This window comes from Gigantopelta aegis, chromosome 10, assembly GCF_016097555.1.
Source record: "Gigantopelta aegis isolate Gae_Host chromosome 10, Gae_host_genome, whole genome shotgun sequence".
Classification (NCBI taxonomy): Eukaryota; Metazoa; Mollusca; class Gastropoda; order Neomphalida; family Peltospiridae; genus Gigantopelta; species Gigantopelta aegis.
In genome coordinates, this window is record NC_054708.1 from 55084111 (window position 1) to 55108586 (window position 24476).

Consider the following 24476-nt stretch of genomic DNA (forward strand, 5'->3'; position numbering starts at 1 on the left):
ATATGGCTGTAATATTCCATACCCTTCCTTGTTCTTTATCCCAAGACTTATTTCATGCAGTGAAGTAGAATACCAGTAATACGTGGATAATTAATATTTTGATCTGCTGTCACTAAGTGCCTCCATTAGGAGACGAATTGCTTAATGGATCAGCCTTGAATTGTTTTAATAATGTAGTTTATCTGTCTACTTGTTGTTTCTGTGGTCGGTGTTTCAGTGCTGTAATTAACTTTAAATGTCTGCCTGTTGTCATCGGATAATTTATTCATAAGCCGTCTGCTGCATAGTCAGACCTAATGAGTGTTTGATGAATGACTTGTTGATATGTAACTATGTCGTGCAATTTATTTTAACTGATCGAGCCTGCATTGCTTTCATGGATATTGAGCAAATGAATACCACCATATAGAATATTGATATTCCTCGACAACAAATTGGTTTTCTAATCATGTAGAATGAGTATCACTTAGTGAAAGTTACAAAGAGCGCAACATGAAACAGAGTTCAAGATACCATGCTTCAAAGTTTATTTTTAGTTGAGATGTCTTAGTTCTGACATAGTGTATTTAAAAAAATTTAAATTTTAAATTAAAGAGTTGTATGTTGAAGAGTGATTTTTTGTTTTACCAAAAGCCACCTGAAAATCATTCCTGTCATTGTCCCTTTTTTTCTCTCTTTTCTTCTTCCTATTTCTTTCTTAATTCTTACTAATGCAGCAGCTTCTATCTTTTAAGATATTTTGCTGTCCACCTCCACATTCCTGTCCTTGTTTCCAACCATCTGGCCATGCCTTCTTTAGCTGTGGGCATAGTCTGACCACATCGGAGGGTGTTCATTGGTTTCTCTGGCATTGTTAACAGGCATCTGTACCCACCTGCTGTAGTGCTATACTACCAGCAGTCATTAGTAAGTGTCATTATTAGTGACAGAACAAAAATGCTAGGTGGATGAAGGGAAGAACACACAGACTGAACCTGTGGAAAAAGTTGAGACAGGTACATGTTGGTGTGAACAGCTTAGAAAACAAAGTTGAATGAAACTGATAGAACAGGATCAAAACAGATTTAAATCATAGTAGAAATTTGAAAGTTTTTTATATTAAGATGATAAGTGATAGGCCCCATCACTTTTTTTTTTTTTTTTTTTTTTTACTCCCTTAGCTGTCCAACTGGAAGGGAATATATGTTTTGTCTCCTTCATTCTATCTGTCTGTCCATCTATCCCACATATAGTTTTGTGGAAATTTTTTCACAATGCAGCAAGATAAGTTGAAATTTTGTACATAGCTTTATTATGTACTGTTACAGATCAAGTTTGACTTTCATGGTGATTTAACCTTTTTTGACAGAAAGAAAGAAGTGTTTTTATTTAATGACGCACTCAACACATTTTATTTACGGTTATATTGGCGTCAGACATATGGTTAAGGACCACATAGATTTTGAGAGGAAACCCGCTGTCGCCACATGGGCTACTCTTCCGATTGGCAGCAAGGGATCTTTTATTTGCGCTTCCCACAGGCAGGATAGCACAAACCAAGGCCTTTGTTGAACCAGTTATGGATCACTGGTCGGTGCAAGTGGTTTACACCTACCCATTGAGCCTTGCGGAGCACTCACTCAGGGTTTGGAGTCGGTATCTGGATTAAAAATCCCATGCCTCGACTGGGATCCGAACCCAGTACCTACCAGCCTGTAGACCGATGGCCTGCCACGACGCCACCGAGGCCGGTCACAGAGTTAAGTCTCTTGAACTTTGAAGCAGGGGTGGGAATTCTCCTCAGATCAGCTGTTTTCCTCTCATGGAACATTGCGTTTCCTCGCATTTTAATCGTCCTTTCTTCCAAAATGTGTCAGATGGCACAGATTTTAACCTAGGATTTCAAGAATTGTTAGAGCACCAATTCCCACCCCTGTTGAAGATAAGCAAATTTGTTTTCTGGCCTTTTTTTTGGCAATGTGTCAAGATACTGAGCTAAAACAAATTATAGCTTTATTGTATACTGTTACACATCAACTTTGACTTTCATGGCGATTTACTAATTTTTCATAGAACTATAGACCTTTAACTGAGGAGATATGAAAATTTGTTGGGGCCTGATAGGGGACATGTATTTGCTTTAACTGTATACTGTCAGAGTAATTGGGTGTTGTTGTTTTTATTTTGTTTGGTTTTTGGGTGGGGTTTCTTTTAAGGCAAGCACACGGTTACCCCACTGCTACAATTGAGTACATTGTACCAGTCATTGGTGTTTTGAGAATAAAAATTAAATAGGCAAAGTTACATAAAAAGAAATTCTTGTGATTTCAGTCAAATGTGATTGATATTCCATTACAGAGTATGCCGTTCCATATTATATTACCAGTATTGTATAACTTGTGTGCACACTCTATTGATTGAGATATCAATCATATTGGACACAAGACATGAAATATGTATTTTAAAGATTGCATCAAACAAAAATGGAAATGGAATATTAATACCTGTCTGAAGGGGGAAAAAAGGTTCTTGTGTCAATTTGGACTTTGTACAAACATATCCTGTTGAATTTAGATTTGCTGTTTGTGAATATATTTTCTTCTGTTGTATTTTAGTTGCAGGGTATTGTCTAAATCACAGTTTTCTATATGTGGAATGTGGAACTTTCTTAATGTGCCCATATCCAATGAAGAGTCAGGCACGCCCACCCCGGACTTAGCCTCTGACTTTGCCAGTAGTTTTCTATAATATTACATTTGAAGTGAATTGACTGAAATAAACTTTCCATTGTAGTACTTTATAGTTGCATGATTTTGCATAAATTAATAATTAATTTATTAAACAATATTCAGTTTAACTGTGTTTTACTTATATTTTAGACATCTGATAACCATTTATCGAGGAATGGTGGCCGGTGTTGTGGCTGGAATTGACTTGTATGCGAAAACACTCAGCGTCTCTCAGGTAATGAGATTTGCAACTAGTATCAACTCACGGATGAAAATAATATAGTACATTGTATGTAAATTAAACACACATGACTTTACTCATTTTAAATATATGGTATCTTGTATGAATGAATGTGGAATGAATGTGAAATGTTTTTAGGTTTCAGGTAGATATAAAGTCGATGAATATGTCTCATTCTTCCATCAAATTGGCTAAACTATTAAAAAAAAAAAAAATCTGTAAAATGCAATGTTGGTGGCCATTTTGTTTTTGGCTCTCCTGGATTAGAAATAAAAAATTGAGAAGGTCTCACACCATATTTGGATTTAGCATACCCAAATTATGTATAATCAATTGAATAACAAAATCTACCCTAAAACCCCCTGATTTGGCTCTTTTATTTTGAAACGTTGACCCAGACTAATCCATGAGTTAAATGATTTTGACCACTTCGTGTTCAAATGTGATTATTTATTGATTTTACTTAATGTTGCATGTTTAATGATAACATATCCAATTTGAGTGGATATATATCTATTGATAAATGTGGTTGAAGTTATGTTTATTTTTGTTAACCTGAATTAAGTTATTAACCATGTGGATTACGTATCATAGGTGCATGTTCTTACATTCCTTTTATCAGGTATAACTTACCCATAATATCCATGTCCTAAACACAGGGCTTACGTGACCGGGCGAAGTGAGCCCAAACTTCGCTCTGACTAGCCTGACTTCGCCGTGCCAGTCAACATTAGGCGAAATCTGTGTCACCTTTTTAAAAATAGTCATCACTTGCAATGTACACAATCACGGATGGTGAAAAACTTGAGGAATATCTATTCATAGATAATAATTAAGTGTGAAGTGTCTGAGAGTTTGAAGAAAGACTGGCACCACAAAATCATGCGGCAGGCTCACAGACGGTCTAGCGCAGACAACACCCATGTCTGGCACTAATAGTAGGCCTAAACGTGCTACTGACTGTTGAAGCGAATGTGCTGGAAATTGTACACGGGTGGGGATCTAGACTATGGCGAGTGAAATATTTTGGAGAGTTTGGGTCATGCTCCGCCAGAATATACATTGAAAAAAAATATTCGTTTGGAGCAGTAGACCTTGACGTGAAAAAAATGCAGGGAATAATTGACTAGTTTTATTTTAAACAACAGTGACATGGTGCTTATTTTAAACAACAGTGACACGGTGCTTATTTTAAACAACAGTGACAAGGTGCTTATTTTAAACAACAGTGACACAGTGCTTATTTTAAACAACAGTGACATGGTGCTTATTTTAAACAACAGTGACACAGTGCTTATTTTAAACAACAGTGACAAGGTGCTTATTTTAAACAACAGTGACACAGTGCTTATTTTAAACAGTGACAAGGTGCTTATTTTAAACAACAGTGACATGGTGCTTATTTTAAACAACAGTGACATGGTGCTTATTTTAAACAGTGACATGGTGCTTATTTTAAACAACTGACACGGTGCTTATTTTAAACAACAGTGACACGGTGCTTATTTTAAACAACAGTGACAAGGTGCTTATTTTAAACAACAGTGACACAGTGCTTATTTTAAACAACAGTGACAAGGTGCAGCAGATAAGCAATTTTCACACCTTCACGGACATTAGTAACCATTCAGTCTGACAACTTCACAGTGTATCAATTAAGAAACTGACTGAGGAACGTATTTAATTGCCTCAGGGTAATCTACATTTGACCGTGGTAGATTAATCTACTAGGACAATACTCTGCATGGAGTAGTTATTAAATGAAATGAGAAGATAAACTTGCGAGAGAATGAATTCCAAATGGTTAAATTAGTGCTTTTCAATTACATTTTATTATTTCTAAAGAAGGCGACATGTGGAAAGGTAAAAAAACTTTAAAAAAAAACCCCATAGAGCACATATCCACCAATTAGCAGTACAGACGGTTAAAAACAAAAAAACAAAACAAAACACAAAAAACACCCACAAAAAAACAAAACAGATTGTAAAAGTTGCAACTGTATTAAAATAACTTCTTTTTGCATATTTTATATTTTGGATTAAAAATTCAAGTCTCCCTGTGGTTAAAAACTTTGCCCTCTCTAAAGTTTCAGAAGAAGTGACTTCGCTCTATGATTTGGACCTCGTGTGAGGCCTGTAAACACATTTGATATTTTGCTTTATTAACACAGTTAATTAATATACCTATTGCTATCAGTAGGTCATTTGTTTACAAACCAACAAGACCTGTACACCTGAGCTTAACATTTTGATAAGATTTAGTTGAAGTGCATGCTTGACATCTGATGTTATCAAGCTACATTTGTATGATGTGATGACCTTGTATTACCAATGAAGATGACTTTAGACTTTACTAAATGTCAAATTAAAAGGTTATTTTAAAAGTTATAGGATAAATAGAATTTGGCTACTCATGTTTGGGTTTTTTAAAGAGGCTGTCCTGAATTTGCTACCTCTGTAGCTTGTTTTCTACTAAAAGAGCATTTTAACTCCACAAATTTCATATTAAGCAGATTTTTTTGTTTAAAGTTCACCGTCTTTATATACAATGTATACAATGTGTTGCTGGTCTTTCTGATGTTGGTTGTATTTGCAAAACAAAAACCCTGAAACAACAACAAAAAATATATACCGGTAGGTAGGAAGTAAAGTTAACTCTGAGTTACTACAAGCATTATGACACATTTAGTATACAGACTCTGTAATCTAAAATGAAAATGTATTTCATATGTAATTTTAGTCAAAGAAGCTTTATTTGTGGGACACAAACAAAATATTAGCAACTCAGGATAGTCCCTTTAATATGTAATACTGACAAATACTGATTAACAGTTGATATTTTCCATAATAAAAAACACTCATGACGAATCCTCTGTCTTCTTTGTTACATTTCATCGTTCCAGTTGTTTGACATGACAGATATCCTATTTGTTAATGTTATTATAATAAAAAATTTAAAAATAAGGGAAAAAAAAGAAAAGAAAAGAACATTAGAAGCAGATACAATGAAAGAATTTATTATGCTCTTGTCTGAGGAAACCGGCGTCGTGGCAGGCCATCGGTCTACAGGCTGGTAGGTACTGGGTTCGGATCCCAGTCGAGGCATGGGATTTTTAATGCAGATACCGACTCCAAACCCTGAGTGAGTGCTCCGCAAGGCTCAATGGGTAGGTGTAAACCACTTGCACCGACCAGTGATCCATAACTGGTTCAACAAAGGCCATGGTTTGTGCTATCCTGCCTGTGGGAAGTGCAAATAAAAGATCCCTTGCTGCCTGTCGTAAAAGAGTAGCCTATGTGGCGACAGCAGGTTTCCTCTAAACAACAATGTCAGAATGACCATATGTTTGACGTCCAATAGCCGATGATAAGGTAAAAAATCAATGTGCTCTAGTGGCGTCATTAAATAAAACAAACAAACAAACTTGTCTGAGGAAATTCTGTTACAAAATGTCAAGCCCGTGGTTATGCCTTATCACTGCAGTCAATGGCTAAAAGCCCCAACATCTAATGTCTATTTGTGGAGTGAATGTCGGTGAAAGAGGAATTAAAGCAGAATATTGCTGATGCTAATCAGCTTCAGGTTTGAGCAGGCCTGTAATCTGAATTGTTATCTGGCCAATGTGCGGTACTCAGTAGGTTTAGGTGTCTTTTGGTTTTAGGGTTATTTGTAGCAGGAGAAATTGGAAGGGTATTCCATCAAGCCATCAGCCATACATACCTAACTTGTCACTTTTGATAACATCTTTAATCAAGATAGCGGCACTAAAAGTGTGATCTTTTCTCAGTGTTTTACGAACATGTTCAGACATTAATAAATATTTACTATCAAATTGTTGCTAAGTATAATGACTGCATTAAGTACAAAATACTAATAAAATGAAACAAAACAAAAAACCCAAACTGTTTATGGAAATATTCTCAAAGGCAAAAGTTATTGTGACATGGATTGTTTGGAGTAATAAATTTGTGAATGGATTTATGTATGTAAACCAGAGAAAATGTGCATGAAACCGCTCAAAGAAATGCAACCAAGCAGTTGTTGCAGCGATTGCATGCTTTGTGCAAGAAACATGGAATATTCTGGAGAAATGCTGTCCAGTGTTCACCATAAAAGGCCAAACATTCATTCGCAAATCAATGCCACTCTGTGCAGCCTTCAGAAGTCCAGAAGTCAGAAAAACACGATTAATGAACTGTTTGATGCAATTTCATCCTGCCACGCCTCTGTGAAAATGACAGATGGTGAGTCATAGGGATGCTTGAATCTGGAACCTTGTAGCGTTACATCGCACGTCAATTCAATGTGCACAAAAACGCCATATGACACTTATGGCAACGATGTCAACAGAACAACCAGGTCAGGGACCGTCCCCATAGCGGCCGACCACCCATGACAACCCCTCGCCAAGACACATAGATCCGAACTACGCATCTGTGAAACAGGTTCCAGCCAGCAACCCTCACAGCCCGTACCATCCCTTTCTCCAGCGTTTAGTGACCTCAATGAGACGACGGTGTCAGGCCTGTATCACTGCTCAAGGTGGACACACTCGCTGCTGACTGTGTGAACTTTGCTCTGGACCCCCTCTAGTGATGTGGCTCATTTGCATATGGCAGGTGCGCCCTTTTCATGGACTATTGCTCGTTTCCATACCTTCGGACATTTCTCTTTCCATGTTATAATGTTTCTTACACAGCATTATAAACTTATCATCAATTATCTTTGTCTATATATTGTGTGTCACAATAACTTTTGCCTTTTAGTGTACTTCCTTGATTGCATATACATATATAAGTTAGACAAAAGTTTCATGCAAGAAACTAAATATTGCTGAATTTAATAGTTTTCACAATTTTGAGTATTAACTGGTTATTATCAATTCAATGTATATAAATAATGCATTCTAATAGTCTTACATTCAATTAAAAATATTGGTTAAGTTCATTAAATTTGCAAAATAATAACTTTTACAGTAACTGTATTTTGTCATTTTCCTGCATGTGTTAATTGAATTTACTACAAGTAATTTTATTTCTGAGCCTATTGTTTTCTAACTTGCACACAAAAATAGTGTGTGTTTTTTTGTTAATTCCAACACTTTTACGTTTTTTCCTTATGCCAAATCAAACTAAAATTATTTACAAAAAAATATGTTTTGTAGAGGCTGGGATTTAATTTAATGTATTGGTACCGGCCTCGGTGGCGTCGTGGCAGGCCATCGGTCTACAGGCTGGTAGGTACTGGGTTCGGATCCCAGTCGAGGCATGGGATTTTTAATCCAGATACCGACTCCAAACCCTGAGTGAGTGCTTCGCAAGGCTCAATGGGTAGGTGTAAACCACTTGCACTGACCAGTGATCCATAACTGGTTCAACAAAGGCCATGGTTTGTGCTATCCTGCCTGTGGGAAGCGCAAATAAAAGATCCCTTGCTGCCTGTCGTAAAAGAGTAGCCTATGTGGCGACAGCGGGTTTCCTCTAAAAAAATCTGTGTGATCCTTAACCATATGTCTGATGCCATATAACCGTAAATAAAATGTGTTGAGTGCGTCGTTAAATAAAACACTTCTTTTTTTTTTTTAATGTATTGGTATATCAAAGGTCATGGTATGTACATGTTTGTACTACCCTGTCTGTGGGATGGTGCATATAAAAGATCCCTTGTTGCTAATCAAAAAGAGTAGCCCACAAAGTGGCAACAGTGGGTTTCCTCTCTCAATATTTGTGTGGTCTGACGCCATAACCATAAATAAAATGTGTTGAGTGCATCGTTAAATAAAACCATTTCTTTCTTTCTTCTTTCTTTGTTAACAGGCCAAGTTGAAAGCTGTGGAAACTCTCCAAGATGACTGCAAGGCCCTCAAGACTACAGTGTTGTGGAAGTATCTCACAGAAAGGTTTGCAAACATTTGTTTCTTTTACACTGAGAATCATCACACAAGTAATGGAAGGGAACTGAATGCCTGTGATAATGATTCCCTTGATAGCATGCTACGTGGTGTTCAGTTCTTCATCTTGTCCTACGTACAGCCACACTTAATTGAGGTAATGGTACAAGTGAGGTCTTCAGTTCCCCGACAGCTTCAGCAATATCATACAATAAGGTGTAATGAGTAGTAAAAACCCTCCCATCAGTAAGATGATACAAGTACATGTACATGTATATTAAATTTATCCATTAGCTTTAATTTGAAGCAATTCCAGTACCTTTAAGAAATAGGTTTGGTTTGGTGATAAAATCCATTAAGGTGGTGAAGACATAGGTGGGGGCTTTTTGGCATGCCACATTTAACTGACCCCTTTTTAAAATGTGTTTTCTAAATGGTAGAAAAGCAGATTGAAAAATTGTTCTGGATAAAATGCAGCCGTGGTATTGTATTCTGTTACCAATGTAGATATCAGTGATGGCTTATTAATGCTTTAAAATTTAACACATTTCTATAGATTAAAACATGTTGTGGATAAGATTATAGTCGATTAACTAACCTGTTGTTTGTAAATAAGCCATGTTGTTGTTGTTGTTGTTTTTTGGGGGAGGGGGTTGTAATTACCTTCTAATGTTATTTATGTTACATTTTATTGCAGGTCAAATATTAATTTTGCCATTGAAGCTATGGACAATCATGGAAAGTAAGTATATTTTATTTATGTTCGTGGTAGAGAATGTCAGATATATCATATCAGAAAATTACCATTTGATATGCTATATTTATTGTGTATGAAGCCAAAACAAGGGTGCGAAAAGTGACTGTCGTTGACCTTAATATACTACTCATAGTGAATAGTATATATGTACAAGTCAGTGATGAGGTTTGAACCAAGGGCCCCCATTCACAAAGTGATCTTAACACTATAAGATCATCTTAATTTTGTGCATAACTGCCTTATGCACTTTGATGATCTTAGTGCTAAGACCATTTCTAGGAATGGGGTGGGAACGGGGGTGGCCCTGATCACCGTATTAGTGTTCATTAGGCTTACTAACAGTTACAGAGATATACCAGTCATGGCGTGTGCGACAACAGCTTGTTCTGAATGTGCACATTAAACCCCATGACATGACCAGTCATGAGGCTCTGGTTGTGAGGGGTAAAAAAAAACATGGAAGGAAGGAAATATTTTATTTAACAACACACTCAGCACATTTTTTTAATGGTTTTATGGCGTCGGACATATGGTTAAGGATATTGAGAGAGGAAACCCATTGTCGCCACTTCATGGACTATTCTTTTCGATTAGCAGCAAGGGATGTTTTATATGCACCGTCTCACAGACAGGATAACACATACCACGGCCTTTGATATACCAGTCGATGTGCATTGGCCGGAGCTAGAAATAACTCAATGGCCCACTGACAGGGATCGATCCCAGACCGACCGTGTATCAAGCAAACACTTTACCACTGGGCTACATGTACATCCTGCCACGCCCCCAAAAAACAAAACAATGAGTCCACCAAGGTGGTTTGATCCTACGATCCAAACACCTCAGATGAGTGTTTTACTGACTGTGGTAAATGCTGCCCTAACTGCTTATCAAGTGTGAACTTTACGTTTCTGCAGTGAACTACAGCTTCAGTATACAGTACAGTATTTGTTGTGATGGCAGGATGTTCAGTAATTGTGTTCCTGTTGTAAATTAAGTTGTCTCCTCCAGTGACAGCCAAATGATACTCCTTAATAGGTTCATTTGCTCATTACTACACCACCAACACATATGCCCTAGTTTACAAGGTAAAGCTGGTACATTCATTTTATTCTTATGTTTCCAGTTAACTGGAACATGGCATAAATAAATGACAACTTTATTATAAATAATAATAATAATAATGTTTTTGTTGTTATTATATGGTTGTCATTTTTGTTATAAATTATTATTAATGTTATCCTCCATATTTAACAATATAATTAAGAACAAAACACCTTAGCTATAGGATTGATAACATAATACCTAAATACTATCGGTAATAATATGGGCCAAATTTACAAAGCCTGTTTATGTCTTACATACATATGTAACTACATGTACATACATTTGCAATGCTTAAACACATACATTTAAGAAAACCAGGCGTCGTAAATCCGGCCCTGTATGTTTAACATGCAGTAACAAGGTAGCAATAATATGCGAATCAGTAATATAACCACATTTAAGAATACATTTTTCTTTATTCATTGTCTAATAACCACATTTAAGAATACATTTTTTTTATTCATTGTTTAATAACCACATTTAAGAATACGTTTTTCTTTATTCATAATTGTCTAATAACCACATTTAAGAATACATTTTTCTTTATTCATGATTGTCTGATAACCACATTTAAGAATACATGTACATTTTTCTTTATTCATTGTCTAATAACCACATTTAAGAATACATTTTTCTTTATTCATAATTGTCTGATAACCACATTTAAGAATACATTTTTCTTTATTCATTGTCTAATAACCACATTTAAGAATACATTTTTCTTTATTCATAATTGTCTTGATAACCACATTTAAGAATACATTTTTCTTTAATCATTGTCTAATAATCACGTTAAAGAATTCATTTTTCTTTATTCATAATTGTCTAATAACCACATTTAAGAATACATTTTTCTTTATTCATAATTGTCTAATAACCACATTTAAGAATACATTTTTTTTATTCATAATTGTCTGATAACCACGTTTAAGAATACATTTTTCTTTATTCATTGTCTAAATTTCCAATAGTTATCATTTCTCTTCGTAAAGGATTCTACATGTATGCTATTTGTAGCATGTTCTGCTGCAGGAACACAGTCCCATCCTCAAATCCCACATTTGTGATGTGATGAAGAAACAGGAAGAATTTTTTTATTTAACAACACATTTTTATTTATGGCTATATGATGTTGGACAGTTAAAGACCTCATAGATAATAAGAAAGACAGCCCACTGTCATCACAACATAGCCTATTCTTTTTGATGAGCAGCAATGGATCTTTTACATGCAACATCCCACAGACAGGATAGTACATACCACAGCCATTGATACACCAGTTGTTGATCAGCAGTTGGTGTGATGAATTATTATTTTTTAAGTTTGTTTTGTTTAAAACACCACTAGAGCACATTGATTTATTAATCATCGGCTATTGGAAGGAAGGAAGGAAATGTTTTATTTAACGACGCACTCTAACACATTTTATTTATGGTTATATGTAAAGAATGAATGAATGTTTAATGACACCCCAGCACAAAAATACATATTGGCTATTGCATGGGTGTCACAAATGGTAAGTATATGAACATATTATTTATATATATTTATGTAAAACCACAGTGTAAGGAGCTGTGGGTTGTCAGATGGTTAAGGACTATACAGGTATTGAGAGAGGAAACTCGCTGTTGCCATTTCATGGACTGCTCTTTTCGGTTAGCAGCAAGGGATTTTTCATATGCACCATCCCACAGACAGGATAGTACATACCATGGCTTCTATTATACCAGTTGTGGAGCACTGGCTGGAACAAGAAATAGCTCAATGGGCCCACCGACGAGAATCGATCCTAGATTGACTGTGCATCAGGGGAGCGCTGTACCACTGAGCTACATCCTGTCCCGTGGCTATTTGACGTCAAACATTTGATAATTTTGACATATAGTCTCAGAGGGGAAACCCGCTACATTTTTTCATTAGTAGCAAGGGATCTTTTATATGCACCATCTTACATACAGGATAGCACATACCACGGCCTTTGATATACCAGTTGTAGTGCACTGGCTGGAAAGTTAAATAGCCCAATGAAAATGAATTCTCAGTCTTTCATGCATGCACGTTCAAATACATGCATAGAGATGCATAGCTTAGTGGTGAATCATATGATTAATCTCTACAGTAGACTTCCTGTCCTGTTTTCCCATTCCAACCAGTGTTTCAGGAAAGACCACGGCATCATATGATTACTTTCTTCAGTAGACTTTCCCTCCTGTTTTCCCAATCCAGCCAGTGTTTCAGGAACGACCACGGCATCATATGATTACTCTCTTCAGTAGACTTAATATCAGATTCCCCCCCCCCCCCTCCCCACCATCCCAACCAGTGTTTTATGAAAGGCTGCAATGCATTCTATCCTGGTTGTAAAAATTTTATAACGTCAATGTTTTTTTAATCAGGTGTAAAGCCTTGGATGATGGACTCCGTAGCTTACAAGTTAAAGTGGCGACAATGAAGCTGTGCAACATACCAAGTGTCCACACTTCTGGGAAGACTAAAGGATTGCTGATGTTTGCTGAATCATTTCTTGATTCAGTCATCTCTGTGCAAGACCAAGGTTAGCTCAGACTTCCTGGTTTGAATTTCATTGAGGATAATATTTCAGTTAATTGGCTATTTTTGGACTTAGGCAGATGTACTGTGTGTTAATATATCATCCCATGTGAGAACTAAATGATTAAAACATCCCACCTATTTAGATACCTTTTACAAACATCGAAGATCAACAAAATCCATGATGGCAAAGTTTGGGGTGTGTCTGATGGTAACCGTCTATGTTTTTAAAATGGCTACCATGTATGATTATATTTTGCCGTCACTCCAGATGTGAATGTTGTTTTTGCAGACAGTGGTAGATTCAACGAGGAGGGGCTTTTGGGGCTGGAGCCACAAGCAACTTTTTATTCTATTTTTTTTAATAAATTGGGGGACAGACATACTCATGGATAGGTTACAGGTCTCAGCTTTAAGGCATTCTTGAGCCTGCACAACCAAATACAATAAACTCTGAATCTGCCCCTGAAACCTTTAAAAACCTCTAAAATTATTTCCTTTGACCCTTTGACCAATCATTGTGTTAAACAGAAATATTGGAACATAATTCATGACATATGTATCTATTATTGAAATACCCTATTGATGTAACAATTGTAAGAAAAATTAAAGCTGTCATATTTTAAATGTTCTAAGTAAAATTAATTGAAATCTAAATATTTGTTTAAATGTGGATCTAAATCAGTAAAATCGGGATTGTCCATTTTATTTCTGTTTTGTTTTCTTTCTTATTCAGATACTTCTCCAACATTGTCCAGTGAAGTTCTTCTCCTGACCAGTCATATTCCAAGGATTCACTTATGGAATGTAAGCCAATCACTGTATCTTCATTTACAGCTCTCAGCATTTAAAAAAAATAATATAACTTTGTCGCGGGGGTATCAGTATCAGTTTCATATTGTTTTCAGTGTTTCAGATACAAAAGCCATATGTTTGACGTCCAATAGCCGATGATAAGATAAAAAATCAATGTGCTCTAGTGGCATCATTAAATAAAACAAACTTTACTTTTTTTTCAAATACAAAAGAAAGAAAGAACATGTTTTATTTAACGACACACTCAACACATTTCATTTACAGTTATATGGCATCGGTGTCTCAGATACATCCATATTTATAGGTGAATGCATATTCAGTTGGATTTTTTAGCAATATATAATATCATATTGAGCCAGTTTTTAGAAACATTTAGTATTAATAACCTGAATGGTTTATTACCTTGTACCTTTGTGTTCCAGTGATTTATATTGTCTGGTATGGTTACCTTTCTTTGTCTGTAGGTCTGTCCATGTACAGTTTCTTCTGACAGTTTATCAAAGCAGTTGTTGAGCTTTTACGATCATCGTTACTTGGTTTTCCTTTCTATCATATTTATAAATACAGTGAAACCTCTGTAAACTGAACTCCTTCAAAACTGGAATTCCTTCAAAACTGGATGTTTTTCACAGTCCATTTTTAAACATCAGTACAGAACAGAACCCCTCTAAACTGGATACCCTAAAAACCAGACTTTTTACTTGGTCTCGTGGGTGTCCAGTTTAGAGGGTTTTATTTTTTTTCCTTTAATTATTATTATTATCTAGAATAAGAAAGAAGATGTAGCTGTAAAAAAGGAGATCCAAGCATTGCTTCAGCAACCCGATATTGAAGAGTTTGGACATCAGCTCATGACGGGGGAGAAGGTGGATGTTACAACTGGGATACCAGTCTCTATGCCACCAAGTGAATGTGAGTACACACTGCTCTCTCATTTGTCACAAATGTCATATACAGATTCACCTGGGGGGGGGGGGAGGGGGGGTAATTGTCATTATATAGATGGTAAATAATGTAAGGCTCTCTTTTACGTCTTTTCATTGAGTCTTATGATATGAAAATATTAATGTGAAAGGTTACACTGTTAAGATTAAAGGGTAATTTGATTTTACATTGATGCCAGTTTTGGTGGCATTAAATTCACTATTCTGAACATCCTATGTTTCATTCCTGTAAAAGGTTTTCTTTATCACAGCATCATCGAACAATTCTTCACAGATTACTTTCACATGACTTGACACATTTATTTATATATTTATATGTTTTTTTCCCAACAATAAAGAAGCTTTATGTTATGTGATATTTGGCTTGTTTAATTTTAATTTCCTCAAATTTTTTTTTAATGTACTGTATTCTAATACATTTTGATCACTTGTCCATGTATTATTAATTGCATGTCAACACAACATAATTTCAGATCATTTGTATATGTATGAAAATTACCATGTCATTTTATGTCAGCACAATGCTTCTTATCATTTCAGATCGCTTGTATATGTATGAACATGGCCTTATAGTTCTTCGTCCAGAAAGTGGTGCCATTGCCCTGCATGGTTCCCACATCAAGTCTATCAGTCTTTATGATGGGGTATGTTCCAAACTTTACAAAAATAAAATAAACTACATTTATTATCTTTTTAGCAGCTTTCTTCACATTTATGTCATTCTCTCTTACTGGTGACATCTGTTGTATAGTCATTGTATGATGTGAACCATAATACAAATAAATTGCCTGGACATTTTTTATCAGTGGGTAAATTTATGAGTAGTTCTATGATTTAAACAATATTTAATGGACAGAGAAAAGAAAAAAATTATAGCCCAAATTAAGACCTCTCTCTACATATTGTAACAAAAAGTTTTGATAAAAAAATTAGAGACCAAAATAACATTAAGAAGCACACGTGCACACAAAAATAATAATTTAAGAAATAACTTTATTCAATAAATAAATAAAAAATTAAAAGAAAGAAAAGCATCGCTCCTGATGAGGAAATTTGTAATTGCATGCACTTTGTATGGCATTGCCATCATGTTAAAATCTCAGACTCTTATTGAATCTTGAGTTTAAGACTCTAAAAGGTTTATAAGCGTGGGGCCTGATTGTTGTTGTAAACTCAGAATGTTGTTCTTTTTATGAGCAGACGTACCTAGATGAGCTGGATTGACATCTGTTGTTATCATATTTCAGGAGTCACCCAGCCAGGCTTTGTTGCTCGTCATAGAACTGCACCAGTCATCAGCCAACAGTCTACCTCCACATCTACAGTCTGCTCACAACACGCTGGTTGTCATCATTCATCCTCGCAGCAAGGCTAGGAGACATCTTCTCTCTGCGGTATGCTTAGTATTGTGTTTACTTTATCTTGAGTACCTTGGTGAATGTCAGTTGATACATTTCCATCTTTAGTAGAAATAATGTACCAGAATACCATGTAACACCTGTCAAATTAGCTCATGTATAGTCAGATCCATCTTGAACCATCGGTGGTGTCATTATTAAGCCATCGAACATAAGGCTGGTAGGTATTGGGTTCGCCTCTTGGTACTGGCTCTCATCCAGAGGTGGGTTTTTTTGTTTTGTTTTTTAATCCAAAGTTAGTATTAATAACTCAGTGGGTAGGTGTAAAGCCACTACTCTGACTTCTCTTTCACTAAACACTAAGAACTATCCCTTAACCATTGATCCTGGACAGCGTGCTCGAACCTTAATTGGACAGAAGCACAGAAATAAGTATAAATGAAATGAAAACATTAGCCATAAAATAAATATGATATAGCAGACATTGAATTTGGGGATTTTGCATTTAGGATTATATTGTAATCATTGTAACATTATTTAATATAGATATGTTTGGATTCCATCTTACAGGGGTGGGAATTCTCCTCAGATCAGCTGTTTTCCTCTCATGGAACATTGCATTTCCCCTCATTTTAATCGTCCTTTCCTCCAAAATGTGTCACATCGCACAGATTTTAACCTAGGATTTCAAGAATTTCTAGGATCCCTCTAGATTTCCTCTGTTTTACAGTTCACCAATTGCCACTCCTGATCTTATAATCTTATGCTTCCGACACAACATCTGCGATTCACAAAAGCACAGAATAAATTAGCAGCCTGCAGGTATAGCCACATCAGTGTGAGTGTGTGTGTGTTAAACCAAGCCTAGCTGAACATCAGTTTTTGTCTGTTGAAACATTTGCATTTACTAGGCATACAGGGGCAGGATGTAGCCCAGTGGTAAAGCACTCGCCTGATGTGCGTTCAGAAAGTGCATATAAAAGATCCCTTGCTACTAATGGAAAAATTTAGCGGGTTTCCTCTCTAAGACTATGTCAAAATTATAAAATGTTTGACATCCAATAGCCGATGATTAATTAATCAATGTGCTCTAGTGGTGTTGTTAAACTTAATTTTTCATTCCACAAAATAAAAACCAAAACCTAATTCAAAAAATAGTTAGGTGACAATTAAAATACAAGAATTTTTTTTTTATGTGACCTAACATTGCCTCTTTACACATCTTTGAATCTATTTATTTCTGGTGTTCATGTTTTTATTTTTTTTGGTACAAAACAATTTCTTTTCAATATCACCTGTCCTCAAACTAGTGTACCCTTGAGGACAGGTGATGTATCTATAAAAGAGAAAACACCTCAAGTTTTCTCCAATTTCCACTATGTGTATTACAGCTCTGACTATTCATATACTTTATGGATGTACAAGAAGTGCTTTAATACAGATTTGTACTTTCATTTCAACTTACTTTCGTGCTGATATCCAATTACGGTTCAAGCATGCTGTCCTGGGCACATACCTCAGCTATCTAGGCTGTCTGTCCAAGAAAGTGAGTTAGTTGTTAGTGGTTAGTGAGAGAGAAGAGGGTGTAGTGGCCTTACACCTATCCATTGAGCCCTTAAGAACTCGCTCTGGTTTGGAGCCGGTACCGGGCTGCGAACCATGTACCTACCAACCTCTGGTCCAATGGCTTAACCACTGTGCCACCGAGGCCAGTAGATTTGTTCTATCAGTTTTCTTCCTGTGAAAACCACTTTCTGTTCACCATTTCTATGTGATTATTAGGTGATTATTATGACGTACATGTATAGTTATTGTGATACATGGTCATTATTTGTGAAATTCTAAATCGAAGCTCTGCTTTATGAGAATTGTGTATGTATGACGGTCTATTTTAGTTGTTTGAGGTGTTACTTGATTACTTAGGTGTTGCCGCAGTTGAAGCGAGTGGAAGATTGTCAAGTTCCAGTTGTTGACCACATCGACACCCTGCCTGATCATCTTCAGTCTGTGTGAGTCATTATTAATGTTTCTCATCACTTCTTTAAAGATCACCAGACGGTGTGAGTTATTATTGATGTTTTTTTATCATGTCATAACCTGAATCTCCACTTTTGTATTGTGATATTTCCCTCTTTGTTAGGTTGGACACACTATCAGCCTTAATTGTTTCCCTAGAGAAAATTAACTCCAATATTAAAGGCACTCATTTGGAGAACAAAAATTGAATTTACCATGCGCCTCGTACAACATGCAGTGATGCAAAAGAATTGCCTGCTGGATCCTTGAAACGTACCTCTCAAGGATGCAGATTAGTTTGGTACAAATTGATCATGAAAGTTGTGAGTAAATCCCAACAATCAGTGGGTTGCATATAAATTGGAAATCACCTGATCTAAAATTACATTAAACTGTGTTAATTGCAGCAGTTATTGAAGATGAACGGTTATCAACATTTTTACGAGTCTGCAAGGAGTACCCCTTTTTCCTTCAGGTCAGGTCAGGTCATAGGGTTTTACGTGCACATTCAGAACAAGCTGTTGTAGCACACGCCTGTCCTGGGCACAAGAGCCGGCCTTGGCAGCTCCTCCGTCCAGGACACCTTTTTTCTTTCTGTATTCTAAAAGTGTATATCAAAAGTGTTGATTATGCAATGGTTCTTTTATTATCAACTTGTTTGTTTATTTTAAAAGTGTACTCTGACAGTAACCCTCTCTTTCTAGCATACAGCTTGTACTGATAAAACTGTCCATCATTTTGAACAGGCCTTAAAATGTTTTTTTGTTTATTTTTGTTGTTTAAAAGAAGCAGACATTTTGGTTTAACTTTGATTAAACCTTGATGTTAAAACCAAAAGTAGAGCAAATCTCCCTTGATGTTTTGTTTTGTTTTGTTGCAGAAATGATGTGCTACGGGTGAAGTATGAGGGAAGTATTGACGTTGGACTTGACGAAGCATTTGGACACATAACAACTCTTCAAAAGGCAACAGTGATGTTGCCATCACTTACCACGTAAGACACTGAATGTTAATGCATTAAAATTTAGTTTTTATTAAAACATAATTGTGTTAAAGGTTAACTGCATGGATAATAAAAGTTAAAACCAGACCCAAGAAATGCTTTTTCAAGTTTTGTAGTCAAATATCAGGAGATTTTCATTTCCAATAAAGGCTGTTTCAAGTAAAACTGTTTCAGATTTTAGATTTTGCACCAAGTACCAATTTATGATATACACCAAAATATTCTGGACAGTGTTGGGGTTTTGTCCACAATTGAAATAAGAGGTTGGGGCTTTTGTCCATAATTAAAATAAGAGGTTGGGGTTTTGTCCACAATTGAAATAAGAGGTTGGGGTTTTGTTCACAATTGAAATAAGAGGTTGGGGTTTTGTCCACATTTGAAATAAGAGGTTGGGGTTTGTTCACAATTGAAATAAGAGGTTGGGGTTTTGTCCACAATTAAAATACGAGATTGGGGTTTTGTCCACAATTGAAATAAGAGGTTGGGTTTTGTTAACAATTGAAATACGAGGTTGGGGTTTTGTCCACAATTGAAATAAGAGGTTGGGGTTTTGTCCACAATTGAAATAAGAGGTTGGGGTTTTGTCCACAATTGAAATAAGAGGTTGGGGTTTTGTCCTGGATCTGTGTTTTCTTCTTTTTTTCAAATATTTGTGGTTGTTTTTCTGCAGATTTCTTGATCATTTTAAAGTGAGCAGTATTGGCTTCACCAGCCTGTCAAGTGACGATCTCAAGTGTTGTTTGAAACAAGCCAGCTACATTCCAGCATCTACATCAAAAAAGGTAGGAGGTTTTTTTATTATCATACAATGTTAATAATTTATATTTGTTGACAAAACTTGCTTCAAAGCTTGATATTATTTATCTAGAAATGATATCCCAGTCAAATGACAGAGCATTTTCATGTTCATAGTATAAATAAATATGTTCAACATGCTTAGCTAATATTTTATTATTTTGACCTGGGCCCATGCAAGCTTATGAAACATTTAACCTTTAGACTACTGGATTAATTTTTAAAAAAAACCACGTTGAGTGGGTACAAGTTTATAATTTTTACTCACATATATTCACTTAAATGTTTCATAAATACATGAAATAAAAATCTTTTTTCTTTAATTATATTTCCATTTCCGGTGAGTGTTGTGTGCAAAACGGCGGGAAATATGAATTGGGGAATGCACTGTATACAGTGTACAGTATATCGACTGACGTGACGTCGGGCGAGATATCTCGCCTGCAGTAGTCAGAAGGTTAAGTCTGGACTTCAGTACAGTCCGAACTGCTTGCAAGCAATTAAATAGTGTTCCTATGTCGTTAAAGTCTCCATACTGTGTAGGAAACTTAGTCCAGACCTTGTGGAAGACTTAAGTCTAGACTAATTTTATAAGCATGAGTCCTGGTATTACTTTCATTTGGGTTTTGTTGTTGTTTTTCAGCTTGTGGTGACAATATTGAGTGGAATTCCTGGCTCGCACAAAGATCAGCTCTGCAGAACATTGACAAATCTAGCACAAGAAAATATTAGGTATTATAAGTTCTACATAAAAATGTTGCTTTCAATTTGTCAGTGAGTCCATTAGTTACCTATTTATTAGTAACTACAAAACTGTCAGGATAATATTTACAAATTAACTTACTAGAGATACAACAAGGAAAACACAAATGACTAAATTTATGAGAGGTGTTTATCATTTAGTCAGGTATAACTTTCCTAATAATTTAATTTAATAATTTAATAATTAAATTTAATTTACAATAAAAATATATACATATATATTATATTTTGTCCATGTTTAAAACTTCACTCATCTTAAGGAAAACAAATGCAATGAACACCATTTATAAATTCGTCCCAAAGTGGAATTTTTTCTCTTGTTTTTCATAAAACAATTTTGTTCAGGATATATATTTTTTGAGACAAAAAGATCCTCATCAGAATGTCATCTTTTAAATAAATATACTAAATGACATCTGATCGAATATCTTTCATTTGTAAAGAGATTTAAAAAAGTATATATTTTATTAATGTATTTTTATTATTCTTTTGCTTACAGGTGGATTGTGTTGAGTGCACCCAAGTATGAAACAAGTCCATTTAATGCGGAGCACCTGCAGACTTCCCTGAAGTCAGCGTACTCTACACACCAGAAACTGGCCAGCACCGAGAAACAGATTCGGGTGATGATCGTCACTTCAGGGTCAGTCTTTGTTTCTACCGGGACAGGATTTAGCTCAGTCGGTTGAGTGCTCACTTGAGGTGCTCATGTCACAGGACCGAACCACCTCAGTAGATCCATTCAGCTGATTGGGTGTTTTTCACGTTCCAACCAATGCAGACACAACTGGTCAAAGGCCATGGTGTGTACTTTCCTGTCTGTTGGAAAGTGCATGTAAAAGACCCCTTGCTACATTAGGAAAAATGTAGCGTGTTTCCTCTGATGACTACGTGTCAGAATTACCAAATGGTTGACATCTGATTAATCAGTGTGCTCTAGTGGTGTCGTTAAACAATACAGCCTTTTAACTTGTTCATACCACATAAAAATTACATAGCAGTTTTGTTTATCGTGCATTTAATTTTATACACCTGTTTGCTAATCCACATCATTTACTGACTAAATGTTATTTAAAAAAAATATATATTACAAATATTTCCACAACAAACTGTTTAAACAAAACCAGAACTTGGATATGACTTCATGGAAGAGCTTTCAATTGAGGTGCCGTGGGTCATCTGATCTATTCCCATCGGTGGACAGCAAACCTGCCAGGGGTTTTCTTCTTGGTTTATAGGTTTTTAGGAGATGGTATTGGGTCTTTTGGAGATGGTAATGGGTCATTTGGAGAACATAAAGAATGAGGTTTTTTTAAAAGGGAGTTTTATTTTGCGTTAGAATGCAGGGTGGGAACTTAAAAATTTGGTGTTATCTACTGCAATTTTGAAAGGTTTTGACCATTGACAAAATACTAACATATGCCAGTTTTGATCCTGCCTATACAGCACTTAAGTTTTAAAGCAGTAACTTTTGCAACAAATAAATACAAAATGAAAAATCAAAAGTTATCTCTTGAACTGAAGGCAGTAATTTTTATTTAGTGGCAAAAAGGTGACTGCCATCTGTCAAATTTGTGACCTACATCAATTCATATCATAGCTATGACTTGCCATTGGTGCTTTTATTAACTTCAAACCCTGTACGGTATAGTACAGATGCCACACAATTGAGTGCATGAAAATGGGAGTTCATGAGATTTGTCTCATTTGGGTTTGTCCACTTCCATCCACTGCTGGTACATGAAAGGCTGTGGTATGTACTGTTCTGTCTGTGGGAATATTTAAATTAAAGATTCTCAGGGCTCATTCACATCAGATGCTACGTGGCACATTCACTGCAACTGCATAAATTAAAATACACTATTTCCAATGAGAGCATTTATGCATGTGGCCTGGGTTTTATGCTCTCATTGCAAATAGTATTTTAATTTCAAGGCTCGAACCGGCCTGTGGCCAGGTCGCCAATAGCGATCAATATCCCATTTGGGCGACTTAAATATTTAAAAAATAAAGGTGTTATTCGCCCAAATAATATTATGTGCGCGATCTTCTTCAGAGCTATAACATATCAGCCATGGAATGAGTTCGACCCGTACCCTCCTTTCAGTGGTTAAGGTTAGGTTTAGTGTTAGGGTTAGTCTTTAGAGCCTTTGATATAGAGGGGTACGGGTCGAACTCTTTCCTCAGCCACTATTAATATTTGCATTCCACATTAAAATCTTGCTCGTGGTTCTTTTACCCTAATTTGCCAACATCCATTATTATTTTTTGGGCCACCATTTTTTTTGCCGACTTTTGAGTTCTGAATTTTTGTAGCTACACCACATGCGTTGCACCACATCCAATGTAAATGAGCCCTAAGGTTTTTAATTTACATATTCTAGATGACCAGTCTCACAACTGCCATGTGGTAAACAATAATGGGATGTTGTTAAAACATATTTCCTTTTTTAATAGATGACACAATAGATTTCCTCAATATTGGCAACTTTAGCATATATTTATTATAGAAATTGCTTTAAAAAATGATCCATGATTATCAAAGTATTATAATGTTAATCTTCAGTACCTGATATATGATGATGAAAGTACCTTTCTTGTAATAAGTGAATATTTTCTCAACAGGTTTACAGATACAGTTGATGTGGTTCGTGCTATTGTCAACCATCCAAATAAAGAAGTAGCTGAAAACATTGTCATAGGTAGAAAATATTTCTTTCGTTTAGAAATTTGAGAAGGTATAATCATTTTTGTCATGTATATGCACATCTAACGATAATGTAACATTGATATGTTGATTTAAAGTAGTACAAAATTATTAACCTGATATGGTAACTGTTTTGCGGTTTCTAGAAAGTATTTAGCATATAACATGTTGGAATTGATTTTGTTAAGTATATTTTTAAACAATATAACTGAATATATTCAAATTTAGAAACTGGTGGTATGACTCTTTTCTATTTGTTATTATTTACTAAAATAAAAAAATAATAAAAATAAAAAAGTAAACATTAATTGAACTGATATGTGGTACCCTTTGGTATTATACTTTCTTTTATCTGTTTCTACAAGATAAATCAATTTATATGTATATTAAATATGTACAACCTACATATACTTGGAACTATTTTTTAATAATTGCTAAGGTTGGGCACATATAAATGAATTTGGTGTCTTAAAGTTAATCCATTTGTGTATTCTTTACCCCAGGTTCTGTGTCAGTTTGCATTGATCCTCAGAATACATTTATGGAGCACAGGTAGGTTGAAACTATAATGATCTGGCATTGCAGTGATTGATGCTAAGCTGTAGAACAATCATTTATTACATACCTATTCAATCTTACTATAGTGATAAAGACATTTTGAAACCATGTGATAAATTTTAAATGGGAAATTCCCTTTTTAATTTTACTGCAGTTAGCGCTTTTTATTTACTGACTTCATACACACTGTATATGATCTACAAATTATGTTACATCATTTTTGAAACATTACACAAGGCTGCCGCAGAGTAAGATTCTTAACG

The 24476-nt window shown here is 35.5% G+C and overlaps 1 protein-coding gene across 1 annotated transcript in view; it reads left to right on the forward strand.

The window, feature by feature from the left end:
* The window catches only part of LOC121382937 (uncharacterized protein C20orf194-like), a 113434-nt gene that overhangs the window by 73910 nt on the left and 15048 nt on the right, over positions 1-24476 (forward strand). The window contains exons 16-30 of the mRNA XM_041512622.1: positions 2859-2943; positions 8767-8849; positions 9538-9582; positions 13101-13258; positions 13991-14061; positions 14838-14982; positions 15555-15658; positions 16262-16408; positions 18296-18381; positions 19269-19382; positions 20062-20173; positions 20830-20918; positions 21448-21591; positions 23574-23650; positions 24159-24207. Of these exons, the coding sequence (XP_041368556.1) occupies positions 2859-2943; positions 8767-8849; positions 9538-9582; positions 13101-13258; positions 13991-14061; positions 14838-14982; positions 15555-15658; positions 16262-16408; positions 18296-18381; positions 19269-19382; positions 20062-20173; positions 20830-20918; positions 21448-21591; positions 23574-23650; positions 24159-24207 (1509 nt within the window). The remainder of the gene's footprint in view (positions 1-2858; positions 2944-8766; positions 8850-9537; positions 9583-13100; positions 13259-13990; positions 14062-14837; positions 14983-15554; positions 15659-16261; positions 16409-18295; positions 18382-19268; positions 19383-20061; positions 20174-20829; positions 20919-21447; positions 21592-23573; positions 23651-24158; positions 24208-24476) is intronic.